Source organism: Diabrotica undecimpunctata, chromosome 7 (genome assembly GCF_040954645.1).
Source record: "Diabrotica undecimpunctata isolate CICGRU chromosome 7, icDiaUnde3, whole genome shotgun sequence".
In the NCBI taxonomy this organism is placed as follows: Eukaryota; Metazoa; Arthropoda; class Insecta; order Coleoptera; family Chrysomelidae; genus Diabrotica; species Diabrotica undecimpunctata.
Genome location: NC_092809.1, coordinates 39,645,473 through 39,670,807, shown reverse-complemented (window position 1 = coordinate 39,670,807; position 25,335 = coordinate 39,645,473). Strand labels below are relative to the sequence as shown.

The following is a 25,335-nucleotide window of genomic DNA, read 5'->3' as shown; positions in this document are numbered from 1 at the left end:
GGTGGCCAAAGTTCGTGGAAGCGAAGATACTTAGGTCACCCGAGCTGACCCTCACACACCGCCCTATCATCATGGTGACAGTTCTGTTCAGGAAGAGTAAAGAAATAAACTGCCACATTCCAAATCTATTTGACAGAACGAAGTCTGTCGGGTCCGCTAGTCATACAATAAAAAGACGCATTAAACAGTTTGTTACAACCGTTAAAACATCTGTTAACGACGGTTACAAATCGTGGCTACAATTTCCCTATACATTTCCTCTTTTGGGGCAGTAAAATTCATTATTTTTTCGTGTCGCGTGTGTGACAGTTATCCCGGTATATGTACGTATTATGTTCTTAAAGTCCCAATTGGGACAGTTCTCACCGAGATTCACGTATACCCATTTCGCCTTGTACCACGCATTATTATGCACGCAACAAGGCATAGTTAGAAGTTAGGTTTTTAAATTACAAAATTTGTTAAAAGCAAATTTTGTAAAAATAAAAATGTTTTTGTGGCTGTTATCAAACCAAATAAAGTTTATTTTCAAACTCAAAAATCTGCAATTTACTTCAACATTGAATTAGTACCTGGTTCGACAAAGATTGATAAGTCGGAGTCTTTCATAGTCATCCACTTTTAGAAACTTGGCGCTCGTCTTATGTTGAGGAAAAGAGTCATCAAAAATATATTAAGACATTTCGATTTCCACCTCGGAAATCCTTCTCAAAATACAAAACATTAATAATAAATTTAACAAATTTTGTTTTTTGTTACTTGGTGAACAATTCTTCTAATAATTTAAGTTTATCTGACTCATTAATATTGATAGTTCAGACATATATTATACATTTTAAAGTAGACGACTTTAAAATGATATTGCCAATACTGTCAAGTTGCGTTCCTGTGACGACTTTATTGTAAGATAGTTTAGTCCATTACATGAAACCAGCTTTAAAATTATCCTGTTACTGATTCCATAGTAAATCACGAAGAAAAAACCTCATAATACTATCCCGATGTGGTAAGTATTTGGTGTTACATTTAGTTTATTCTCAATAAACACCAAACTCTAATTTTATGTGTATGTTATCTAAAAACATAAATGATGTATTCTCGATACGTTATTGACTTACTACTAGTGGTATTTTTTTTATTGATTTTCTTTTAATATGGGTAACTAGATCCATAAGTAGAACCGCTTCTTTGATTATTCTCTTTTACCATCTGTTCCTTTTAGGACTATACTTGAATCTTTCCATTGAACTCTATATTCATTTTACCATGCATATTTACATATTTGAAATCTATCAAATTCTCTATTTTTACTATAAGATTGATGTCCACTTATTCTCTCTCTCTCTTATGTTTCTCCTCTAAGAACGAATTTTCATCAGAACAAGTAATTTTGGCTCTCTCGTATAAGGATTTAATGATTCCCTTTTTAATATTGATGTTGTGATTTGATATGTAATTTAGTTATTTTTTTTGGTGTATTTTGGTTTTCTATATACTTAAGTCTCATATCCAGTATCCTTCTTCGAGATTAAAACATTTAGGAAAGGTAGTGTGTTATATTCCTTTTCCATGGTAAATGTTATTATCTCTTCTTTGCCGTTTATATCATATTGAGAATATGTCATCTACATATTTCCACCATACAGAGGATTTTAAATTTTGTTTAGAAATAATATTTGTTTCAAAATACATTCGCTAATAATGAAGATAAACTAGAGCCCATTGCTAGACCAAAATTTTGTTTATAGAATTTATTATTAAGTCGAAAATAGTTATTATCAGTACATAATGTTAATAACTGCATTATTGACGATGAATAATATATTCATCATACATATGATGACACCTATTGCCAAATTTACAAAACCCAAATTTTTCACGGAAGGCAATTGTATAATAGGAAAATAACCAACACGAGACAGTTTTATGGCTATATATTTACATAACTTTTTCGTAAATAATTCTCTTAAAAACATATCAATTTCTCTTCTTTCTTCCCTTTTTCGACTTTTTGCCCTTCTGCTTATTTTTCTTCTTTTCAGCTATCAACCTGGCTTTTACAATTTGATCGGACGATTTCATTTCTGATTTTCTTTGCTTCATCTTGACTTTTTCATTATGTTTTGCCCAATGTACATGAGGGTTTCTAAGAGGACCTAAAACACATGAGTAAAAGGATTTGTAATTTGTAGTTTTAAATTTTTTTATAGTTAATAATCTCACGTTTTGGAGCAGGAGAATCATCTTCGTCGCCATCGTCATCATCCTGGTCTATTTTTGTTTTCTCTTTCCACTGTTCATATCTATTACTCTTATAAGTAGCTGATATCCAAACTCCTGATTCGGTTTTTATTTTACCGGCTCTAAAGTCCTACAAAAACAATAATTTGTTACACTTTCCGCATATATATATATATATATATATATATATATATATATATATATACAAGGTAAACATATGTTTGCAGGTCTGTTTGTGGGTGTTTTATCGATTTCGAAAAAGCCTTTGACCGGGTCACCCACGACGAACAGATTAGTGTCTTGAAAAAGGTGGGAATTAATGACCAAGACCTCCAAAAATTTGTATTGACATCAAAACATACGAATTGGTCAGAATACGACGGAAGCAGTGAAAATACGACGTGGAGTGAGGTAAGGATGTATTTTATCGCATCTACTTGTTAATATCTACTCCGAATTTATTTTCAAAGGAGCATTAGATGAAGATGTTGGCATTAAAATCAACGGGATTAATATTAACAATCTCAGACACGCAGACGACGCGGTACTGATTGCATCCAATGAAAAAGAGTTGCAAATACTTATAAACAGATTGTCCGAAACATGTGTTGAATATGGGCTAAAGCTTATTACTTCTAAGACAAAACTGATGGTTGTCAGCAAAACAGAGTTAGAAAGAATCCACAATATCACCTATTTGGATGCCAATGTTAACGAAAACTCTCGATGAAAAAACGAAAAATGAAATAATGAAAACGAAAATTCTCATTAATAGGGATATTACATTTAACCTTAAAATCAGATTAATACGCTGTTAAATATCCTCTACATTGCTGTATGGCATGCGGAGCTGGACTCTTACAGCAACACTTATGAAATAACTTGAGGCCTTTGAGATGTGTATTTACCGACGAATATTGCGGATAAGTTGGATTGATCGAATAACAAATGAAATAGTCTTACACTGAATGAAAAAGAGCACAGAAATAACAAAAACGATAAAAATTGAAAGTTACAATATTTCGGCCATGCAATGAGACATCAGAGAGGTATAACCTTCTAAACCTCATAATACAGGGCAAGATCGACAGAAGAAGTGACTCACGCCGAGGAAGAACATAGTTATTATTGCCAATATGATCGTCAAGGTTCGATAATCGGACGGGGTACCAGAAGAAGAAGGCAAACATAAAGAACTTTATTTATCGCCCACAGAAACGACCAGTTATTGACCTAGTCAACACTTTGGCTTAAGGACTTCTTCCGACTTCCAAGAGAATCTATACTCCATATCTAAAAATACTTACCGGTGCAGCAACCATCTTCTTTTTTTTCCTATCCCATACTTTCAGTTGTTTGCCCATCCTTATAGCTTCATTTGAATCGCCGACTAAATCTAATTGGGCGTTCATGGCTTCTTTTTGGAAATTGTTTATTGCTAAGCTGAAAAAATTCACCAGGTATAAAATAAAACTGTTATGAGATTACATGATGTATTGTATATTCTAAAATTGTCTGGCTTTTATTTAAAAGAAAACTTTAAAAGTAGTAATGTATTATGTGACCCAGAACAAGATTCCTAGATAACATCGATGAAGACATGAGAAATATGGAAATACGTGCTTGGCGGAGGAAGGCGATGGATAGGGACGACTGGAGAAAAATTCTTGGGGAGGCTAGGACCCACACAGTCCTACATGGTACATACAATTAAGTATGTACCATATGGGAAACTTTTTTATTTTTAGTTTTATAAAAAAGTTATTTTTTATAAAAAGTTCTGCATGTTCTTAAACCTGAAATACAACAATCAGATATTAAAATTTTCAGTCATATACGCGGTTTGTCAAAAATATGAATTATGGATTTTATTAACTCATAACTACTTGTTGACTCTTTGACGCAGTTGTTATGCACAGGTAGTGCCAACCCCTAGCACTAACATGATCCGATAGAAATTGTAATACCAACATTCTTGACCTATACAATCTCATACTCCCAATAAAAGCAAATTTAAATAAATGGATTTAACGATTAGTACTCAAAAATAGTCATTTATATTAAATAATCGTTGACAAACCAGTAATCCAATTGAGCTTGCATTTACTGTTAGAAACTCCTGTTTATAAGGTTACCATAATATACTTTTTAATGTCAGTTTATACAAAAAGTGTATTCTAATTGTATTGTAAATTGATGTGCTCCATAAATGTGTATTGTTTTATGGTTTAAACTGGCCAAAAATTTCCAGTTTTTAGCAAATTTAAAATTGGAATTGTGTATAAGTAAATTCCTAGAAAATTTTAAGTGTAATTAGCTGTTTGATTGAATAACTTTGATGTTGAATGCTTTCTTTACTAGAAAAAGTTGATGAATAAAATTAACTAGTGACAATAAAAACTTAATGTGCTGATAATGCTACGTGGTTCCGAGATTGTGACTATAGTCCAGGAAGTTTTCTATATTTTAATAAATAAAATGGATACATGCGCCGAATGTGATAACCAATTTGACTTAAACCAAGTTTTTTCTTGTGATGGATGCAGAACAGATCTTTGTATTGAATATGGTAATGTAACAGCAGCTGAAGTTAAATGCATGCAGTTGAAAACAAAACGTAAACTGAAGTTTTTCTGTGAACAGTGTGACGTGGGATTTCAGAAGGTACAAGCTCTGTTAAAAGAAGTAAGCAAGTGAAACCTTAATTAATTATGTTCTTGTTAATAATGATCTGATTAGTTGTTTTGTTTATTCGACTCCCAAGTTGAGTGAGCGATCATTCAATAATATCGATCAGTTTTAGTAATAGTTTTCTAAATTTTAATGTCTCTAGTAAACGTTACAGATATCTTAACGAGAAAAAATATATCAAATCCAAATGAATTTACTTTCTTGTGATTGGGATTTAGATTCCACTGATGTCAATACTATTTACAATGAAATTTTATCCAATAGTCTGCCATAAATAAAATAGCACCTCTTCAAACATGTCAGATCAAAAGTAACATAACATGGTTTGATAATAAAGTTCATAGTAAAATTAAAATTAGGGACAAATTATACAAAGAGTTTAAAACTGTTAACATAAGTGATAGAAATGCCAAATGCGAGGATTTGAAAAGAGCAAGAAATGTGGTAGTTAATATATTAAAAGCAAAAAAAGAACAATATTATTTTGATAAAATCGATAGGTATAAAAATAACTCTAGACTTATGTGGAAAACGCTAAAAACACTAATTAACAATAATTATTGTCAAAAATTCAGGATCAGTTATGCATTCTGAGTGACAAAGTTGAAATAGTGCGTAAGTTTGGTGAGTATGTATTTCGTCTCTAGTATTCGGCAAATTGTTGAAACTATCGACTCCGAAGAATTATGAAGTTCTGATAATCAGAATTTGTATCCCAGTATTCATGAATTTAGGTTACTATCACTAAGTGACTTGCCAGTCAAGGTTAAGTCGTTAGATAATAGGAGTAACATTAATGAAATACTAAACTCCAAAATTTTAAAAGAGTTTTTTGTAACTTGTTGTCACATTATCTTAAATTTTATAAATACTTCTCTTAGATCACCAAAAATCAGTACAGTTGTTCCAATACCAAAAGTTAATAATTAGTTAATTAAGGCGGATGAATTTAGACCTATAAATATACTTCTGCCCATTGAGAAGGATAATTATTTAGTGGTAGTATTCCTTGATTTAAAAAGAGCGTTTGAAACTATTGATTGTAATATACTTCTCACTAAATTAGAAGGCTATTGTGATAAAGGAAATGTTCTTGAATGGTTTCAAGATTACCTATTGGATAGAATGCAGCAATAAATGTTCTTGAATGGTTTAAAGATTACTTATTGGATAGAAAGCAACAAGTGAGGATTGATGATATGACTTTTTCTGAAATTAGTGTTAATATTGGGGTACATCAAGGTACCTTTACATTACATACATTAGGACCCCTTTTGTTCATATTGTATTTAAATGATATAAACTTGTTTGTTAAATGTGATTTCTTTAATTTTTATGCACATGACACCCTACTTACATGTTTTGATTTAAACTTAGAAAATGCTGTATCTAGAAAGAATTCAGCATTGCAGTCTGTTAATAAATATTTAAAGATCAACAAACTAAAGTTAAATGTGTTAAAGACGAAGGCTATGATAATAACAACTAAATATAAATATTCAAATATTGATACAAATACTATTAGTCTTCAAATTGACAATGACAAAATCGAAATCATCACAACAATTTATGGATTCCGAAAACGTTTGTGATATAGCCCGATTGGGTTTTTAAATTATATACCTTTTATAAAGGATTTTTTGTGTTAGACCTGTCGATTAGGAGCGTCAAAACAGGGATATTCATATTTGTGTTTTTGTGGAAGCTAGTGAATCCTGCAATAGTGTACAAATTGCTAGGAAAGTTAACGTGAATGCTCGAACTGTCCAGAGAGTTCTCAAAAAGAATGGGTATCACTGTTTTAAGATACAACACAAGAAATTATGTTAAATAAACAGAATGAAAATGTACACTTTTTAAAAAATATTTTATTTTCTGACGAATCTTCATTTTCATTACATAAAAAACACAATCCATCCGTTGCAAGGTATTATTCTCGGAAAAATAAGCACCTCAGTGTTGCAGTGCGAACGCAGCATCCGCAAAAGTTAAATGTTTGGACTGGGATGTTGGGCGACCATATTGTCGGTCCATTTTTTATCGATGGAAACCTAAACGGGCCCAAATATTTACAACTTTTACAGAATGAGATAATTCCGGCAGTTCGACGCCTTCCCGTTAATTTTCAGGAGGTTTATTTCCAACAGGATGGGTGTTCGGCTCACAACTCTAGAGCAACTATTGACTTCCTCAATCAAACGTTTCCTGATCGACTGATAAGTACACGTAGTACAATTAAATGGCCCGCTAGATCCTGTGGCTTAGCGCCTAACGATTTCTTTTTTTGGGGCTTTCTCAAAGAAAACATTTATAGGCATCAGTTTGAAAGGGCCACAAACCTAGTCGAATTAAGGGCAAAAATACTTCATTTCTCTGCAAGTACTATACCAGCCCTACTCCATAATATGAGGAGTTTTACGAAGTTTGTAGGTTCTTAATTAGGTAGTATTTTTTATGTTTAAGTTTTTAAGAATTTTATTGTTTTTTTTTATTTAAAATTATAAACATTCTTATTCTGATTTTTGACGTGACAACGTCTTAAATTAGGTTGTGGCTCGGAGTCACTCATGAAAAAATGTAACGCCCGCTCACGTCTGTTACGATGAGTCACCGAACGAGAGAGAGGCCCGCCGGACCGGCGAATGCCTTGCGTCTCTCTCCCACTCAAACATGATCGGTCCGCTGGTGCGATGCTATTTCTCCTATCATCGTCCTATCCTCAACAAAATCACTCAAATAGAAATTAGTTAAGTTTAAGTTTACATGTACAATGTTTTAGTAAACAAAATATATTTCTATAGTTAAAATTTGTGCAATTCTTATTTTCATTCAATTCCTTGTTCCTATTGTGCAATTTAATAATATTCATATCAATATCTTCGCCCGTAAAACCGACTTTACAGGCAACCGATTTTTTTTTCCTCTTCCTTGTCTTTTTGTTATAAGCTTTGTCCATAAAATTTGTATAATTTTCAGTGACAATAAAGCATATCACTTATTTACTTACTTATTTATTTGTATTGCTATTAAGGCTAAAAAATAACCAAAAAATTAGTTTTAGAGCATTATACTAAATATACTCTAGAGATGGGATTGCAATGAATCTTAATTCCTATGGTCAATAAAACAATGCCGTTATCTGTATAAGGGCTTTCCCTATTTTCGAATAAATAAACTTCTTCTTCTGTCACCAAGCTTGTTTAATATAAACAAACATTTACTAATAAACTCGGTTTACTGATCGCAGTCCTAACTGTCTAGTGAATTTAGTGATTATTTTTTCTGTTTGCTAAATTTTGACAGACTGGTTGTAGCTGGAAATTACTATACAACATAGTCAATCTTTAAACAAAACAAATATTCATGTGCAGTTTATTAACAAAATAAGACTGAATCTCATTACTTTATTACACAAGCAAGGAGACATAACAGATTTAAAAAATCCATAAGGAAACTAAATTCCTGTAGCTGGCTGTAAACCATGCATCACAAAAATTTTATTTAAAATCCTTTATAAAAGGTATATAATTAACACACCCAATCGGGCTATATCACAAAACGTTTTCGGAATCTATATTCCATCATCAGTGTGTCCTAAAAGTATATAACCACTTTAATTAAAGAGAACGTGAAATTTAAATTTTGACCAAGGTTAATACAAAATGTGGTTAATACTTACTAGGTGTACATGTTTAGAACCACTAAATATTTTGGTAAAAACCCGTTAAATGTTATTAGTTTAAATTTAGGTTACAATATACATTGTAATTTCTTTCTAATTTTCTTATCTAATTTATCGTATCTCTAAATAAGGGGATGCATACATTGCGTACAAAATGCTTGAGTTACAGCCTTAAAATCTAATGTATTACAGTGAACTCGTTCGAAAGATCCCTGGACCAACTAGGCAACCTCCCATTGCGACTCCGGTCGCCGAGCTTAGATAATGCCCTCGCTATATGCCAATTAACACATTTCAACAAATGGTGAGGCGATTCTCTTACAAATTGATAACAATTTATGAGTTATGCTAATGTTTCTCTAATTTTCAATCATACATATATTTTATTTCATTATTTAGTTCTTCAATTAATTAACCAGCTATTTTCTATACTTCCTACTTAAACAATACTAAAAATTAAAAAAGATTTTATATTGATAAATAATTATATCCAAAACGTCTTACCCTTCTTCCGTGTGTTGATCCGAGGGGGCATAAGGAATATAATTTTCATCTTTGACCTTGAGCTTTTTATTATTTTTATATAAACCGTCCATCTTCCTCTTTTTCGGCATAACAACTGTTGAAAACGTGTCTGTAATGTCTTCGTTAGTGCTTTTTTGTAAAGTCTCTTCATTGTTGTTCGCCTCTAATAGTTCAGCTTGCTTTTTATTGGCTATTGATTGTTGGTGAACCGAAATTTTATTTTCGTGGAAAGCGCGTTTTTTCTTCATAGTAACGTACTCTTCGGATTTGTTTTTACCGCAAATTTCAAATATTGTCTAAAACAATTCATTAAATATGTTAATAATCGTATACGATCATTAATTGTATCGAAATATAATTTAAACACAATTGTATGCCAATTATTTTCAAAATAAAAATGCTTTTGCATGAAGGCTTTCTGCCTTCATGCTATTTCGAGATAAGATAATCTATATATTTTTTAATTTAAATTAAATTAAAATAGAAAACTAACTTATACTTGACAAAATATTCATATGAATGTTTAACTACACACAACGCAAAAGTCTAGGGATATTTTTATAAATAGACGTATTTTGTTTATGTGTAATGAACTTAAAAAAGTAATACAAAATTTGTAGTTTAGATTGTTGTTTAATATGTCAAAAACCATAAATTGCAAAAAAAAACAGAAAATCGGAGCAAAAAAAATATATTGCAAATCACCAATGTTTCACCTACCACCATAAAATGTCAAAAATACGAAATATAAACTTAAAATAAAGTATGGCCACCACGTTGGTTTATCACTGCTCTACATCTACTGTTCATGCTCCGAATCACATTGTTAATGTCTGCTTCAGGTAGTTGTGTCCATTGTTCTCTCAGAAGCTCTTTTAATTGAAACTTATTGTAGATATTGCCCATATGTGGAGTAATTTGTCGTTGGAGCATGTCCCATACATGCTCAATGGGATTCAAGTCCGGTGATTGTGCTGGTCACGGCAATACATCAATACCCTCATTAACCAACCAGTTTGTTACAATATGCGCAACATGTGGTCGAGCGTTATCATGCATAAAGTAAAAATTTTCTCCAACAGCAGCTGCAAACGGGCTCACAACAGGTTCAAAAATAGTGTCCAAATATTGCTGACTTGTGAGAAAGCCACGTGGGCAAATGAGGTCAGTTCTTCCGTCAATCATGATTCCGCCCCATATCATTAATGTACCACCTCTGTATGCATACACTTCTTGAAGATGTCGTAATCGTTCTCCATTTCCGGGTCCTCTCCAAACTCTTGTCCGACGAGAATCTGGATGAAATCCATATCTAGACTCGTCACTAAACAAAACTGTGGCCCAGTCATTGTCAGTCCAATTCTGAAACTCTTGACACCAGGTTAATCTTGCAGCGCAATTGCCTTTAGATAGAGGTGGACATCTCAGTGGTCGCCGACTACGAAGATTGGCTTCATGGAGACGATTCCTCACAGTACTGCTGCTAATTGTTACATTATGTGCAAGAAGTAATTCATTAACCAGCTTGGGTGCTGCCATTGTTGGCTACCTTCTGGCATTTAAAATTAACTATCGGTCTTGAGCGACGGTTGTAGAGCGACCACGTCCTGGATGTTGCTCGGCTGGACTCCCAATGTCTCTAAACTGACGCCATAAACGACTTACGACGCTTTGAGAGACACCCAGCTGGTCAGCAACTTGAGCTTGTCACGTAACAGCTTGAAGGAGGCCCACGGCTCTATTCATCTCGTTCAACGTTAAATGTTGTCATTGCATGGTAAAAAGACAATATCTTTAACTTACCTATTAAGAAAGAATGGTATAAAGTGACTAAAATTAAAAATAAACAAAACATAAAAATGTCGATTTTGTTGTCCCTTATAAAAAACATTCTAAAACACGTATTGCTATCAGTTTTACAATTTTGTTTTGATAAGAAGTGAGTGTCTGTATCAACAGTTATATTATAAGCAAATTTATATGATCATGAAATTTCTGTCATTGGTATTGTCAAATTATTAAAATATCCTTAGACTTTTGCGTTGTGTGTATCTCCTAGAACTCTAGTGATATTTATTAATATATTTTATATAAGTAATTATAAATACAAAAATAAATTATAACAAATAGTAATAATGTACAGTTCAATCTTATAGGTTATGGTAATGTTGGTTGACTAAATTGAAATTCTATTTTATTTTTGTGCTTTTGCATTGCTGTATTGAAATATTGTCATTTTCCCATTTTTACAATTTTTAGTTATTATTTATTGTTTAGTATATAATCTTATCCTAAACCTAATACTAGTATTGTTCTGTAGTAAATAGTCGTTTTTTATAATTACTGTTCCTCTGATTTTCTAATGATTTAACATAAATTATTGTTTTTGAATACCAATTTTTTTTACATCAAAATAATTCTAAAATTACTTCTAAGAGAATTATTCTAAGCAGTTGGGTGAACTGTGACGTCATAGAAATTTCATTTCAACAAGAAAAATGTTTATTTTAACAAATTTATACTTTACCCCATGAGGTCTGTACTGCTTCATTTTATCTAAAAGATTTTCCCTCTCATTCTCATCAACTTCATCGACATTCTTGAAAATTGGATGCACCCAGCATGAAGATAGTGGCAATTCTTTGATCCTTCTGTTACTGTCTGCTGAAGCATTGGGCCTAGATCTGATATATTGTTGGTAACCATTCTCTGACACTTTTTTTGTTGATATCTAACAAAAAGGAATCATCATCAATTATTACCTATTGTTATTAAGAATTTAAATTACTTTATTCTTACCAATTCAACATTGTTATTATGAATGGACAGTATGTGGCTATGTTGTTCTTCAATAAGTGTCTGAGGAATTCTTCCCACAGTTCCGTTCTTGTTTGAAGCGTTTGTTAGGGAAAGGGGACGTCCTAAAAATAAGTGTAAATCCAGAAGATAAGCAAATTCGTCTGGAGAAACGAACGAATATGCTGTACCACTTCTCCCTGCTCTAGCACACCGACCTGGAAGAATAAGTAAATCTAAGATATTATGCACTAGAATAATTGTACAATTTCAGTTAAAACTCCTATTTGTGCTTCAGAAATATGTAATTCTTGGATTAATCTGATTTTTGTATCTCAACATGTAATATATGCTTTTTCTTTCTTAACACAAAAGCTAAAAAGTTTTTAAACTTGGTACATAGGTTTCTCCTGGTGCAAGGAAGAACTATATTGAATTTGGGTTCAAGAGGTTTTCTTCTTTTTTACATATTCTTATGATTTTTATTTTCTTGAAAAACAGCTTCATTTTGGTACATAAGTTTCTCCTGGTGTCAGTAAGATCTCTTCTGAATATGGGCCTTCTTCTTCGTTTTGTTATCTTATTATGCATTCTCTTCAAATTCATAAGAAACAATCAAATTAAATTTGGGATCCACTGTTTTTCTTATGCATTTTCTTTTTCTTTACAGAAAAATGCTGGAGTCTTTAAACTTGGTTTCCTGGTTGCTATTGAATGTGGAGTTAACAGGTCTTCTTCTTTACATGGTTATAGCATGATTCACAAGGTATTTTATAAATGCAGTTATATGATCTTTCTTGTACATTTTTAGGTTTGGTTTTAAATAAAATAGATTCAGTTGATTGATTGTTTTAAATCTTGTTATGTATTTCCTATCCTTTTTATTTTTCTGATATGTCTTTTATGTACACTATTCTTGTTCTCTTCAAGTCCCTTTTTGTTTCAGCATCATGTTTAATGTTGTGTGGATTCATTTCTTCTATCTTCTAAACTTCCTGATAAGTGACAATAATCATTTTTTATTATAATAAATATTAACATTCAAATTTTTTTCTTACAAAAAAGTATTTTTACAATAACCATCAAGATTTACGGTATGGGTTGATAGTATTTGTATATTTCTAGTTGAAATGCCTAATACACCAATAATATTGTAGAAGAAACTAGAGTTTTGCTGAAAAGTTGAAGTTTTCTTATTTTAAAACAAATGTTTATGGATCTATTTTATGGATTCATTTTGTTAATGCTTAACTTCGTCTGTTTATCCTATCCTTGGAAATTGCTAGTAATGTAATGTGTGTAAAATAAATCTCTTCAGTGACCACAATTTTTTAAAATGATACATAGGTAGAGTAAGTAGTTTTGCGAAATATTTTTGAATTCAGCAGAAAAAAGTATACAATCATGAATAATAAGTGTTAAGATGTATTTTTCTTACCTACTCGATGTACAAATAACTTGGATTTGGCAGGAAAATTGTAGTTTATGACATTATCCAATTGTGGTATGTCAATACCTCTAGCTGCCACATCAGTTACTATAAGTACTTTTACTTTACCCAAACCGAATTTGGCTGCATGGATTTTCCTTGCTGATGGGTCCAAATTTGAATATATGTATGTATTACTCACACCCATTTTGTCTAATACCTGCAAAAAAATAACAATTATTAAATATGTTAAAGTGTTTATTGATTACTTTTATTAGTCCATCAATTCAATTCAATAAATGTGGAAAAGTTCATATCTTTATTATTTAAGACTTATTTTACACTTTTAGACAGACTATAAAAAGAGTAAAATGGAACTGAAAAAAACCAAGTAAAATAATAAAAAGTTAATATAGTTACGATACCGAGAAAAAACAATAAAAGGTAACACAGGTGTTGCACTACTTTTATACATACCCAGTATAAATAAAACATTATTAAGAACTAAAAAACCACCAAAAAACAAGAATTCAAATATACATATCATCGTAAGATTCATAATCCTATTAATAGTGATAACAGTGACACTAGAATGACAAATTGGGTTTTTTATGTTAACCCTTCAAGCAGGCTGGACAGCTTAAGTTGTTAGCTTGAGATGCATATTATAGTGGGCTGACTGACAAATTTCGTTTTTGTTTTATAGCGCCTATATTATGCAACCTATACAGTTGGGCTTTTCACTAATAGATAGCTCTGAGTGCCCTGAACCTAAAAAATCCTTACACTTTATTTTACTCAAAACGGTTCCAGAGATATGGAGTAGTTTTCTATAAAGCGACTGAACACAGGTGCACATGGGGAATCTGCAATAGGGTATGCACTACAAGTAGATTTCTACTATGACAAATAAGGATTATATCTTGAGCTTAGAACATAATTTACTTTAAAATTATAAAGATGCCACTGTATGTACCAAATGTTGGTTTTATTAAAGATGGGTTTATTTTTGAAACCTGTTTTATTTTCTTATCATCAAGTGGATGTCAATTGCTTATAGAGGATTTCGGAACCTTTTTGAAGTTATACTTCTATATGCGTGCTCCATGTTGGAAATTTGTATGGGAGTGAATCTGTGAAATCATTACATATGTAAGATAATGAGTAAGAGAGAGACAGAAGATATATTTTCTCTCTCTTGCTCTCTCGAATATAAAAATGTTCCTTTTGTATATATATTTAATATTATATATATTATATAATATATACATATAATTTTATATATATATATAATAAAATATTTATTAATATTATTATTTATGTGATATGTTTTGTATTATTTATTAAATGTTCTTAATTATATTAGTCTTTTGTATTTCAAAATAATCTCAATAAATCACTGTATGATCCAGAACTGTCAATTTTGAAATATGTTTGTGTCATGTCCTCGGTAGTATAGTAGTCAGTATCATAGCCTGTCACGCGGGAGACCGGGGTTCGATTCCCAGTCGGGGAGGACTTTTTTATTAATATTATTACATGGTAAATTAAACACATGCGTAAATAGAAAAGTTATGTATATTATTGTCATTTTTAAATACTTATGAATATTGCATTTTAATTTGTATTGTATTATTATATCGAATTAGGTTGCACTGTATTCTAGTGTATTTTTTTATGTATATTATTGTCATTTTTAAATACTTATGAATATTGCATTTTAATTTGTATTGTATTATTATATTGAATTATGTTGCAGTGTATTGTATTGTATTTTTATATTAATAACAAAATAAACAATGAATTTTACTGCAGAGTATGTGTAAAAAAAATTTTGCATTTAACTCCTTTCATACATACATGAAAAAAAATATATACATTTTCATCAAAATATTGATTCAATCCTTCATTTACTATACTGCTATTACAGGTCAAATGTTGTTTATTAATTGTTAGTAAGTTGTTATTAATTCTGTTTCTCTTTCTGCTATGTCTTACCTATAGCATTACATATGTAATAATTGTGCAGATTGGCTCCCAAATAAATTTGTAACTGTGAATGCGTATATAGAAGTGTAACTTCTACCGGCAGTCCCACTGGACTGCCACAACCGTTTTTTTTATGTTATGTTTAGCAATTTAGTTTCATCTTATGGTTGCTGAAATAAATGTGTTTCTTATTGTTTTTAAAAAGTGATCATATTATTTTTCTAATAGTTTGCAAATTCAATTAGTGATTTAGTTTTATTTATGTAATTCCAAAAGAAATACAGGGAATATTAACATAGAATGAAAAATATAATGTGAACATAATTACAATGAAAAAAAAAAGAATAAAATAAGTCAGCAGGACTATTTACCTTACTCTATACTACTACTTACCATATGCAAATATTCCACATGATGTTTGGTGGCAACAAAAACCACTGTTTGCTGGTTAGGATCTATATGACTCTTTAAAAGTACTAATAAAGCTGATAGTTTCTCCTCTGGTCTAACAGTGAAATACCAGCATACCAATTCTTCAGGTAATTTGGACTCAATGTCTAATCTAAAATATTTAATACCTATAAAAACTAACCAAAAATACATTTGAGAAGCACAAACCTTATTAAAACTGGATCATTTAAACCTGCTTTAGCAAATTCTACTAAAACCTTAGGTAGTGTAGCTGAAAATAGGACTGTCTGTCTTGTATCTGGTAATCTTCTAATGATTTCAGTCAACTGCTCTCCCAAGCCCATTTCAAATAATCTATCTGCTTCATCAAACACTACATACTCCACATTATTCAATTTTAAATCCATTTCTATGCATACATGCAGAAATCTACCTGGAGTAGCAACAATAATATCTGGATTTCCATGTATTACGGAGAACTGATCATCCATTGAGTCTCCACCTAATATTACTGCTGCTTTTAGATCTGTAAAACGACCCAGCTCTTTTATGAATTTTAAAGTCTAAAAAATAAAAAAATAAGCAATGTTTAATTTTATTCTTATAAGATTACTACTATAATATATACAATATTTAAATATTCTTTATTTACCTGTAATGCCAGTTCTCTTGTGGGGGACATTACAAGAGCTCTAGCTCCTGTTTTAGCAGAACGTATTTTCAGTTTTTCAAATAGTGGTATTAAAAAAGCAGCAGTTTTACCACTACCTGTTCTGGCCATGGCTACAACATCTTTGCCTTCCATAATTACAGGTATAGTCTAAAAATCGAAACTCATTAGTACTGATATTGAGAATTCGCGTGTAGTAAATGTTACTTTTCTTTGAATAGGTGTGGGTTGTTTGTAACCCCTTTTTGTAATCCCTTTAAGAACATTGTAATTCAAATGCATAGACTGGAATCCTCCACCTTTTTGGTTTTTCTTCTTTTTGGCCGTATCATCCTTGATGTTAGTTTCCTTTATATTATTTGGATCTGAGAACCCCGGAATGTCTGCCATTACTACGAAATATACTAAAACAAACTAATTAAACACCGTAAAAGCAAAGTATTTAGGTTTAGAATTTGTTATTCATAAACTATTTGTATTTGTATTAATTTGTACCCAATCTTCACTATACTTCGTTTTTTAGGTTAGATTTTCCTGTACAACTATAACCTCTAAATTTGACAATAAGGAATAGACAGCATGGATAAGCTAAATAACAACTATTTTTTTGAAAAAACAAAAATATGTTATTTTAAACATAAAATTAAGGATTTTTTTTTTTTTTAATTAATTCAGGTAAAAAATAGATATTTATTTACTTATTTTTAATGGTAGTGGTTAATGATTATATCGAAGCAGACAACCACCCTGACAGTTAACGCATTAAAAAAGAAGTGAATGTCAAAATGTCAATACATTTTCTATTTTCGTGTACTTCGGTGACGTGTAGTGAAATATAGAATTAAGAAATATAGTCAAAATGGGCAAAAGTATACCATATTTCTCAATAGCAATATTTTTTATTCTCTTTGAAATCTCTTCGGCGTTGTATTTTCATATTGGAGAAACTGAAAGGAAATGTTTTATAGAAGAAATTCCAGATGAGACTAATGTCATAGGTAAGGTAAAAATAATCTACTGCATTGGATTTGTAATTTTCCAGTGCAATATTTTAAATTGTTTTTGATTTACCTAAAATTGTTGCTTAGCTATGAATGTTTAATTTAAGATCTTTTAGGCAGCTATAGTTCTAAGGATGTGATTATTTAGCCTAAATATTTATATTTTTTTGAATATTAATCAGTAAAGCATATGCCCAACAAATAAAATGTTTGTTAATTGTTTTTAGTAAATTACAAAGTAGAACTTTATGATCCAAGAAGTGGAGGTTTTATGCCTTCTTCTACTGGTATTGGTATGCATGTGGAAGTTAGAGATCCTGATGATAAAATCATATTATCAAGAGTATACAGTGCAGAGGGGAAAATATCATTTACTTCCCATTTACCTGGTGAGCATGTCATTTGTATGTTCTCTAACAGCACAGCTTGGTTTAGTGGATCTCAACTAAGAGTTCATTTGGATATACAAGTTGGTGAACATGCAATTAATTATGGAGAAATTGTGCAAAGGGAAAAACTTTCTGAATTACAATTAAGGGTCAGACAGTTGATTGATCAAGTAGAACAGATCACAAAGGAACAAAATTACCAAAGGGTAAGGAATTTCACTCATTAAAGCTAATTTAACTATAGTAAATACATGAATCACTATATGTTTATTAATGGTATTGCTTTTTTTTGTATTTAGTACCGTGAGGAGAGATTCAGACACACCAGTGAAAGTACAAACTCAAGAGTTCTTTGGTGGTCCATCACCCAAACTGCTGTGCTTCTGATTATGGGAACCTGGCAAATGAGACACTTAAAAACCTTCTTCGAAGCCAAGAAACTTGTTTAAATACTTAATTTCTTTGTTATAATTTTATTTAAATAAATTTTTTATAAAAATTTGTTTTATTATATTAACAATAATACAGGATAGTAGAAAATGGTTCTAATAACCACAAGAAAGAATAATACCTGTGTAAAAAGTAATAAAATTCCATATAAATATAAAAGAAAACAAAAGCAACTGTTCACAAAGAGGCTGTACAGTTAAGAAATATCTTCGTAAAATTTTAATGCTATGTTACAATGCTAATCACATATTTGTTTACAAACTTATTTAATCCTAATAAAACATTTTAAATTTAATAAAACTACCATGTTAAGCAAATCCCATACTTTTATCTAAATAATTTGAAAATAAAACTCTATCTGCAACCCCATACTGTTTTAAATCTGAAAAGTTTTTGTTTAATATATCATTCAGTGTATCACAAGTACAATAATATAAGTAGCCATTATCTTGAAGCTGCCCTGCTAATTCTATTTGATGGTTATCCATTAAATCTTCATTAACTACAACTAACAAATGTTTTCCCTTCTTAAGCACTTCCAAACAAGTTCCTGCTCCTGCATGACTAATTACCAAATCACTGTTTACTATTTCTCGTTCGAAATCTTCAAAGTAGGAATCGTATTTTATTACCAACTTGTCTTGGATTTCTATAATAACGGAAGTTCCTTCCTGCTTTATTGTGTGTGGTAAATCAATAACTGGTGGTTTAATGACATCTTTTCCGGTTTGAATTTGAATATAATCATACCCTAAAGATATAAAAGAACGAATCACTTTCTCGTTAGTAATTGTATTAATTAGTTTTGGAAATTTTGTTGTTCCGACAGTTACAAATATTCTCTTTTTCATGTTACTCATACTCAGTATTTTGACATTTCACATTTTTTAGGTTAGAAATGTATGTTGTGTGTTCTTTTTCTAAGGTTGTTGTGTGGATGAAAGATAAAACGCAATGACATATTTATGTTATGTTATACACGTCATTGATAAAACTACATACTCATAATTTTTTCATTCAGTGTTTTTTAAAACGTGATTTGTGGTTAAAACCATAGGTTGGGTTTTTCTCTGACCATAGTGACCATAGTATCACAGACCATGGTTTGTGCATAGTATATAAAAAAAATGTTCCGATTATTTTGTGTTCGGCACTGTTCGGTGTATAAAACCTGGTATAAGATCATGTTCTCTGCTTCTTTTTATTTAAATTTTGTACATGTATGTACCTACTTTCAATAAACATGCAAACAATTTATGAAAAGCAATTTAGATAACAAATCGGTTTCATAGGGGAATTAGACCAATCAAGTTAGTAAAATATAAGAATTTTTTCGTCATAACTGTATAGTTCATATTTTGACAGATAAAATGTGTCGTATGAGATAATACAAAAAAACTCTCGTGTAGGGATTCATAAATTTTGTAATGGAAATATGTTTAAATAAACTTTGCCCCGTGAGACGAACCACCGTCATTAATGATCAATGGCAGCCTCAACAGCTACAAGACGCTCAGGCAGATGATCCATGTATAAAAAGAGTATTGGATTGGATGCGTCGAAGTGAAAGACCTTCTTGGCAAGACATTAGTGCATGTAGTCCAGACGTCAAGTGTTACTGGAGCCAATATAATTGCCTAGTGCTAAAAGATGATCTTCTGTATAGAAGCTTTGAGAAAGATGATGTTACAGAATCTAAGCTTCAGTTAGTTGTACTTAAAAGTAAAGTGTCAGAAGTATTGTGTCAGTTGCACGACGGTGCATCAGGTGGATATTTTGGTATTACGAAGACTCTGCAAAAGGTTCGAGAACGGTTCTATTGGGCGAACTGTAAAGATGATGTAAGAAGATGGTGCCGGAAATGTGAACTGTGTGCAATCAGTAATGGTCCAGTTGGTAAAAAGAAACAGTACAATGTTGGTAGTCCTATGGTAAGAGTAGCAATCGACATTGCAGGTCCACTTCCAGAGACGAGTGATGGAATTAAATATATCCTGGTAGCCATAGATTATTTTACGAAATGGACCGAGGCCTATGTGATACCAAATCAAGAAGCTGCTACCGTTGCAGAGGTACTTATTAAATAATTCTTTAGCCGATTTGGTGATCCCTTGGAGATCCACTCTGACCAAGGGCGAAAATGCGAGTCAACCCTTTTCCAAAACGTTTGTAAATTGATTGGTGTCAATAAGACCAGACCTGCATCCTCAATCAGATGGAATGGTCGAGAGGATGAACCGAACGATGGGTAAACACCCGTGAAAAGTTGTATCAGAACATCTCAAAGAGATTGGGACCAGCACATTCATTTATTCTTAATGGCATACCGCTCGGTCGTGAATGAAACTACAGGCCAGACTCTAATGTGCCTGATGTTAGGTCGTGAAGTTCGTTTTCACTGCGACCTAGAGTTTGGCTGCAGAACATGTTGCAAGCGAAGATTATGTCGACCGCCTGAAGTTAAGAATGAACAACATTCATAAACTTGCCCGACAACACATCCAGTTAGCCAGTGACAGAATGAAAGATGAATATGATTCTCGATGCAAGAATGAAAGCTATTAGGTAGGCTTGATCTTGTTTGGCTTTATAATCCACATTTTCGAGGCTTGTCTCCTAAACTGCAAAGACAGGAAGGTCCGTATGAAATTAAAAAGAGAATAAATGACGAAAGGTAAACCAAAAATACATAAATAGTTTTGCACCTTATGCTGGTTCAAATGAAACAGAAGAAGCCCGAACCCTTCAACATGAGATCAAAGATGACCGGCGACCAAGCTTTAATGAATTTATGTCAAATTACTCAGATCGGAAGAGTGCTAGATTCGGCGTGACGACAGAAGTTCAGCAGGATCTTTTTAGTGTCCCGCATAACGTCTTTCTAGCACACTGTGTTGCCCAAGATCTTGAAATGACTAAAGGAATTTCATCCGTATTTTATAAGAAGTTTGGTCGTTTTGATGAGTTAAAAAATCAGCAGCTTAAAGTTGGAAGAGTACTGAGATTAGAAGATGGTCTTCGATCTTTCCTATGGCCTCGATATATGGTGACCAGGAAGTCCTATACAGACAGCGCAAGCTACGAGGATATATGGCGTGCTCTAAAGAAAATCGTGTGCAATTATGACATCAAGAATTTGGCCTTACCCAAAATAGGTCATGCACTAGAAAATCTAGATTGGAAGAAGCATGCTTGAAGTGATCTTCCGAGAAACAGGCGTAAGAATTACTGTGTGTTGCATTAATCCCAAGAGATCGTGTCCTTCAAAGACAGTAGACTGTTATTTCTTTCTGATGGGTTCATTCAGAGCTGGAGAGTTCTGTAGATTCTGCCATACTGGGCCTTCATGTAATGTTGCTGATCGGGACGTTCAGATCTAAGAGGGGAGCAGTGTAACGAAATAGCCCATCTCCGATGCGTGGTACGTGTCACATTTCTTAGAAATATGGATCTAGAATATTCGATCGTTGGCATTCTCGAAGCGCTTTCAAAGTGAAGGATAGAGGTGGACTTCTTCTAGTGCCGTCTCCACTAATGAAGGTTGGCTATAACGATTGCAAATTCGTCTCTATCTTCTGCTTTTCTTAAGAGCGTCTGTGTGTTTAACCCGGTCCAGTCGAGAATGTTTTTCAGCCAGTATATTTGTCGTCTACCAGGACCCCTTTTTCCTTCGATTTTACCCTTCATAATCAGCTGCAACAACTCGTACTTATCATTTCTAAGTATATGCCCCAAATATGCTGTCTTTCGCCTTTTAATGGTGGTCAAAAGTTCTCTGTCTCTTCCCATTCTGTGCAACACCATTTTGTTCGTACTATTGGTATCTTCAAAATTCTCCTAAAAAGCCACATCTCAAAAGCTTCCAGTTTTCTCTTAATGTTGCCATTAAGTCAACATTAACAGTCCAGGCTTCGACACCATAAAGAAGAATAGAGTGGATATAACATTTTACCATCCGACATCGGATTTGCAGATTAAGTCTTTGGTTACTCAGAAATTTCCTCATTTTCAAAAAGGCTGCTCTTGATTGCTCTATTTTCTGATTTCGGATTCAGATCTTCCGTAATCCAAACTCCTAAATATTTCATTTTGTCCACTTGCTGAATATCTTCATTTTTTATCTGGATCGTTGTAATGACTTTGCCCCTCTTACTGATAACCATGTTTTTTGTTTTCTTTATGTTTATTGCTAAACCAAACTGTTCTCCAGTATCACAAATTGTGTTTAGTAACGTCTGCAGGTCTGTCTCGTCAGCATAACGGATGTTATTTATACTTTCACCATTTACCTTGATCCCTTCTGTTCAGTTTTCAAGTGCTTGCGTAAATAACTCTTCGGAATATATATTAAATAGTAGCTAATAGTGAAAAAATACAGCCCTGTCTCACTCCTCTACTTATCTGTTGCGCATCCGTGCCATTTCCATCTAATGTTATCACAGCCTGATAGTTCCAATAGAGATTTCTCACTATGTTAATGTTATTTTTGTTGAGTCTTTTTCTCTTTAGACATTCCATGAGAATGTTTTATATTTAACTTTGTCGAAAGCTTTCTCATAGTCTATAAACGCAACAAAAGATCTTTTTGTTGGTCTCGACATTTTTGGACAAGAGTTGTGAAACTATACAGAGCTTCCACTGTTCCGAAAGCCAAACTGTATATTACTCATATCTGCTTCACACTTTCTGAATATTCTTGCATGTATAATCTTGAAAAACGTTTTTAATAAGTGTGACAATAAGGTGATTAATCTATAGTCATTACAGTGTTTGGGGTTCTCGGTTTTTGGTAGCGGAACAAAGATCGATAGCAGCCATTCTGTAGGTATCTCACCAGATTTGTATATGTTCTAGAGGTGGACTACTCCAGAATATTATAGTATATAATAACGTGTATATATATATATATATATATATATATATATATATATATATATATATATATATATATATATATATATATTGTTGGATTTTAAACTTTTTAATGTTGTACAGAATTTCTACTTCATTGTCATATTATATATATATATATATATATATATATATATATATATATATATATATATATATATATATATATACATATATATATATATATATATATATATATATATATATATATATATATATATATATATATATATATATACATATATATAAAGTAACGATTAGTTTTAGTTGATAAGATATAATCGTGCTGTAAACTTATAAATTAGAACCGCTCGTTTTATTTAAAAACGGTACATTATTAATATAATCTTAAAGAAAAGCACGGACTATTCAGACACATTCAGTCAAATTATCTGAACCGGCCTTAGAAATTAGCTCATTTTTCAATGTCTTCTATACATCTCATTTTGTGTATTTTTTTTCCAAAAAAGTTGTCTGTTGACATCAAATCCCTAAATAGAGAAGTTTTTCAGTTACGAGCAAAATGACTTTTACGTTTTTTGTTTATTTTTAAGAATAGTTCCACTAAAAAATTCATGAATTCCTAGAAGTCTTTTGTAATATCTCATCTCATTTTAACTGTTGAAGTATGTCTACAGTTGTGTCGAGTAAAAATCATTAATTGGCCTAAATCTGAATGTTTTTTATTTGCTAAAAATGTAACGATAAGAGGACTAAGGGAATGGTGTGTTGAGGGTAATTATGTGCACTGAAAAAGTTCACGACCTGTTTCGATTTCATGCAAGGATGTTTTTTTTAGTTGATATTCATAATTATTTTTTTTTTAATATTTAACAATGTATTGTTTGCTTTGTTTACAATTATTAAATGTAGTATTTGAAAATATATTATTTTAAGATGTATCGCATAAATGGGAAATGTGGACAGGATGACTCCACATATAATTAAAAGGTAAGGTCCATTAGCTCAACTCGGGTATATTTTGACAGATTCATAGCTGGAAACCTACAACACAAAAGTTCCTAGCTCACAGTATTAACAGCTTAAATAAACTTTTATTACAGACTTCTTTTATTGCAAAAAGAATTATTATAAATAGTGGAAGTGTATACTAAACCCATAAAATTTTTGGGTAGTATCTATTTAAAATGTAATTTAATAAATATATTTCAGTTGTTATAATTTAACATAACTATTTATTATAATATATGGTGCAAATAAATAAATATTGATTGTCAATAATTCATAAAGTTCTATTTTATTTACTATTAATATTGGCCGAGTATGTGTGCTTGATTATAGTTATTTCCAGCCACTTCTAGTCTGTCAAAGAGGAACTAACTTCGCAAAAAAATAATTACTAAAGTCACTAGACAGTTCAGTAAACTGACTAGAAGTTTTGTTTTAGATGCATCGAAATTATGTAAAATATAGCAGATATAAGAGATTAGCCATATGGTTTTTTAACGCTCTCGCCGCCAATGATATTTTAAATTTTTTCATCATGCGCCAAAACTATATTATTTTGTTAACATGAAACGCTGTAAGTGTACATTAATATTACACTTGGCGGCGAGAGTGTTAAGAGTCAGAAATCAAACTGAATGAATAAACATAATTGCAATTAGTTCACTCAACAAGGAAGCTGTTAAATTTTATGGAAATGCTAAATCATATACAAAAATTATTCCCATATGGAACTGCTGTAAGTTTCAACCTTACAGCATTTTTAATACACAGAAGACAGTAATTATAACTGTTCAGGCTAAACCATTAAAATCCAAATTATCTCTTCCTGAATGTCATATAATAATAAGTGAATAAAATGAGATCAAGTGACCAAATTAAAATGTTTTACCAATTTCCTTTTCAGAACCATAATTATGTTTTTGTCACTAGTTTCTTTCAAATAGGTTTATTTATTTTCATCAGAATTACTGCTTTCATTTCCATTAGGAGTGTACTCAGGAACCATCGAAACAATCTGAGATTTAAAAATAATTTTCTTAATATAAGTGCACTTCCCAAAAAATCTCTTGTGTTTGACCACATTTCTGAGAGAACATTAATTTTTTCATATTTATTTGCAGTTTTTACCGAAACCTTAAATAAACCCAGTGCCATAAAGGAATGTATGTGAAAAAAACAAA

General features: G+C 31.6%; 3 protein-coding genes across 3 annotated transcripts; 1 reads left to right on the top strand and 2 right to left on the bottom strand.

Moving 5' to 3' along the window:
• Nucleotides 1-1,919: 1,919 nt before the first annotated feature.
• LOC140445241 (ATP-dependent RNA helicase DDX54) lies at nucleotides 1,920-16,976 on the bottom strand. The gene is made up of 11 exons (XM_072537141.1): nucleotides 16,642-16,976; nucleotides 16,417-16,584; nucleotides 15,972-16,327; nucleotides 15,747-15,915; nucleotides 13,374-13,584; nucleotides 11,939-12,153; nucleotides 11,667-11,870; nucleotides 9,119-9,435; nucleotides 3,549-3,684; nucleotides 2,224-2,371; nucleotides 1,920-2,156 (listed from the first exon to the last, which is right to left on the bottom strand). Exons 1-11 carry the CDS (start codon nucleotides 16,822-16,824, stop codon nucleotides 1,978-1,980), a joined length of 2,286 nt encoding a protein of 761 aa, XP_072393242.1. The 5' UTR covers nucleotides 16,825-16,976; the 3' UTR covers nucleotides 1,920-1,977.
• Nucleotides 16,977-17,226: 250 nt separating this feature from the next.
• eca (transmembrane p24 trafficking protein eclair) lies at nucleotides 17,227-18,323 on the top strand. The gene is made up of 3 exons (XM_072537142.1): nucleotides 17,227-17,432; nucleotides 17,663-18,030; nucleotides 18,124-18,323. Exons 1-3 carry the CDS (start codon nucleotides 17,294-17,296, stop codon nucleotides 18,271-18,273), a joined length of 657 nt encoding a protein of 218 aa, XP_072393243.1. The 5' UTR covers nucleotides 17,227-17,293; the 3' UTR covers nucleotides 18,274-18,323.
• Nucleotides 18,324-18,353: 30 nt separating this feature from the next.
• Alg13 (Alg13 UDP-N-acetylglucosaminyltransferase subunit) lies at nucleotides 18,354-19,343 on the bottom strand. Its single transcript, XM_072537144.1, has one exon. It carries the CDS (start codon nucleotides 19,132-19,134, stop codon nucleotides 18,583-18,585), a length of 552 nt encoding a protein of 183 aa, XP_072393245.1. The 5' UTR covers nucleotides 19,135-19,343; the 3' UTR covers nucleotides 18,354-18,582.
• Between the last annotated feature and the right edge of the window lie 5,992 nt (nucleotides 19,344-25,335).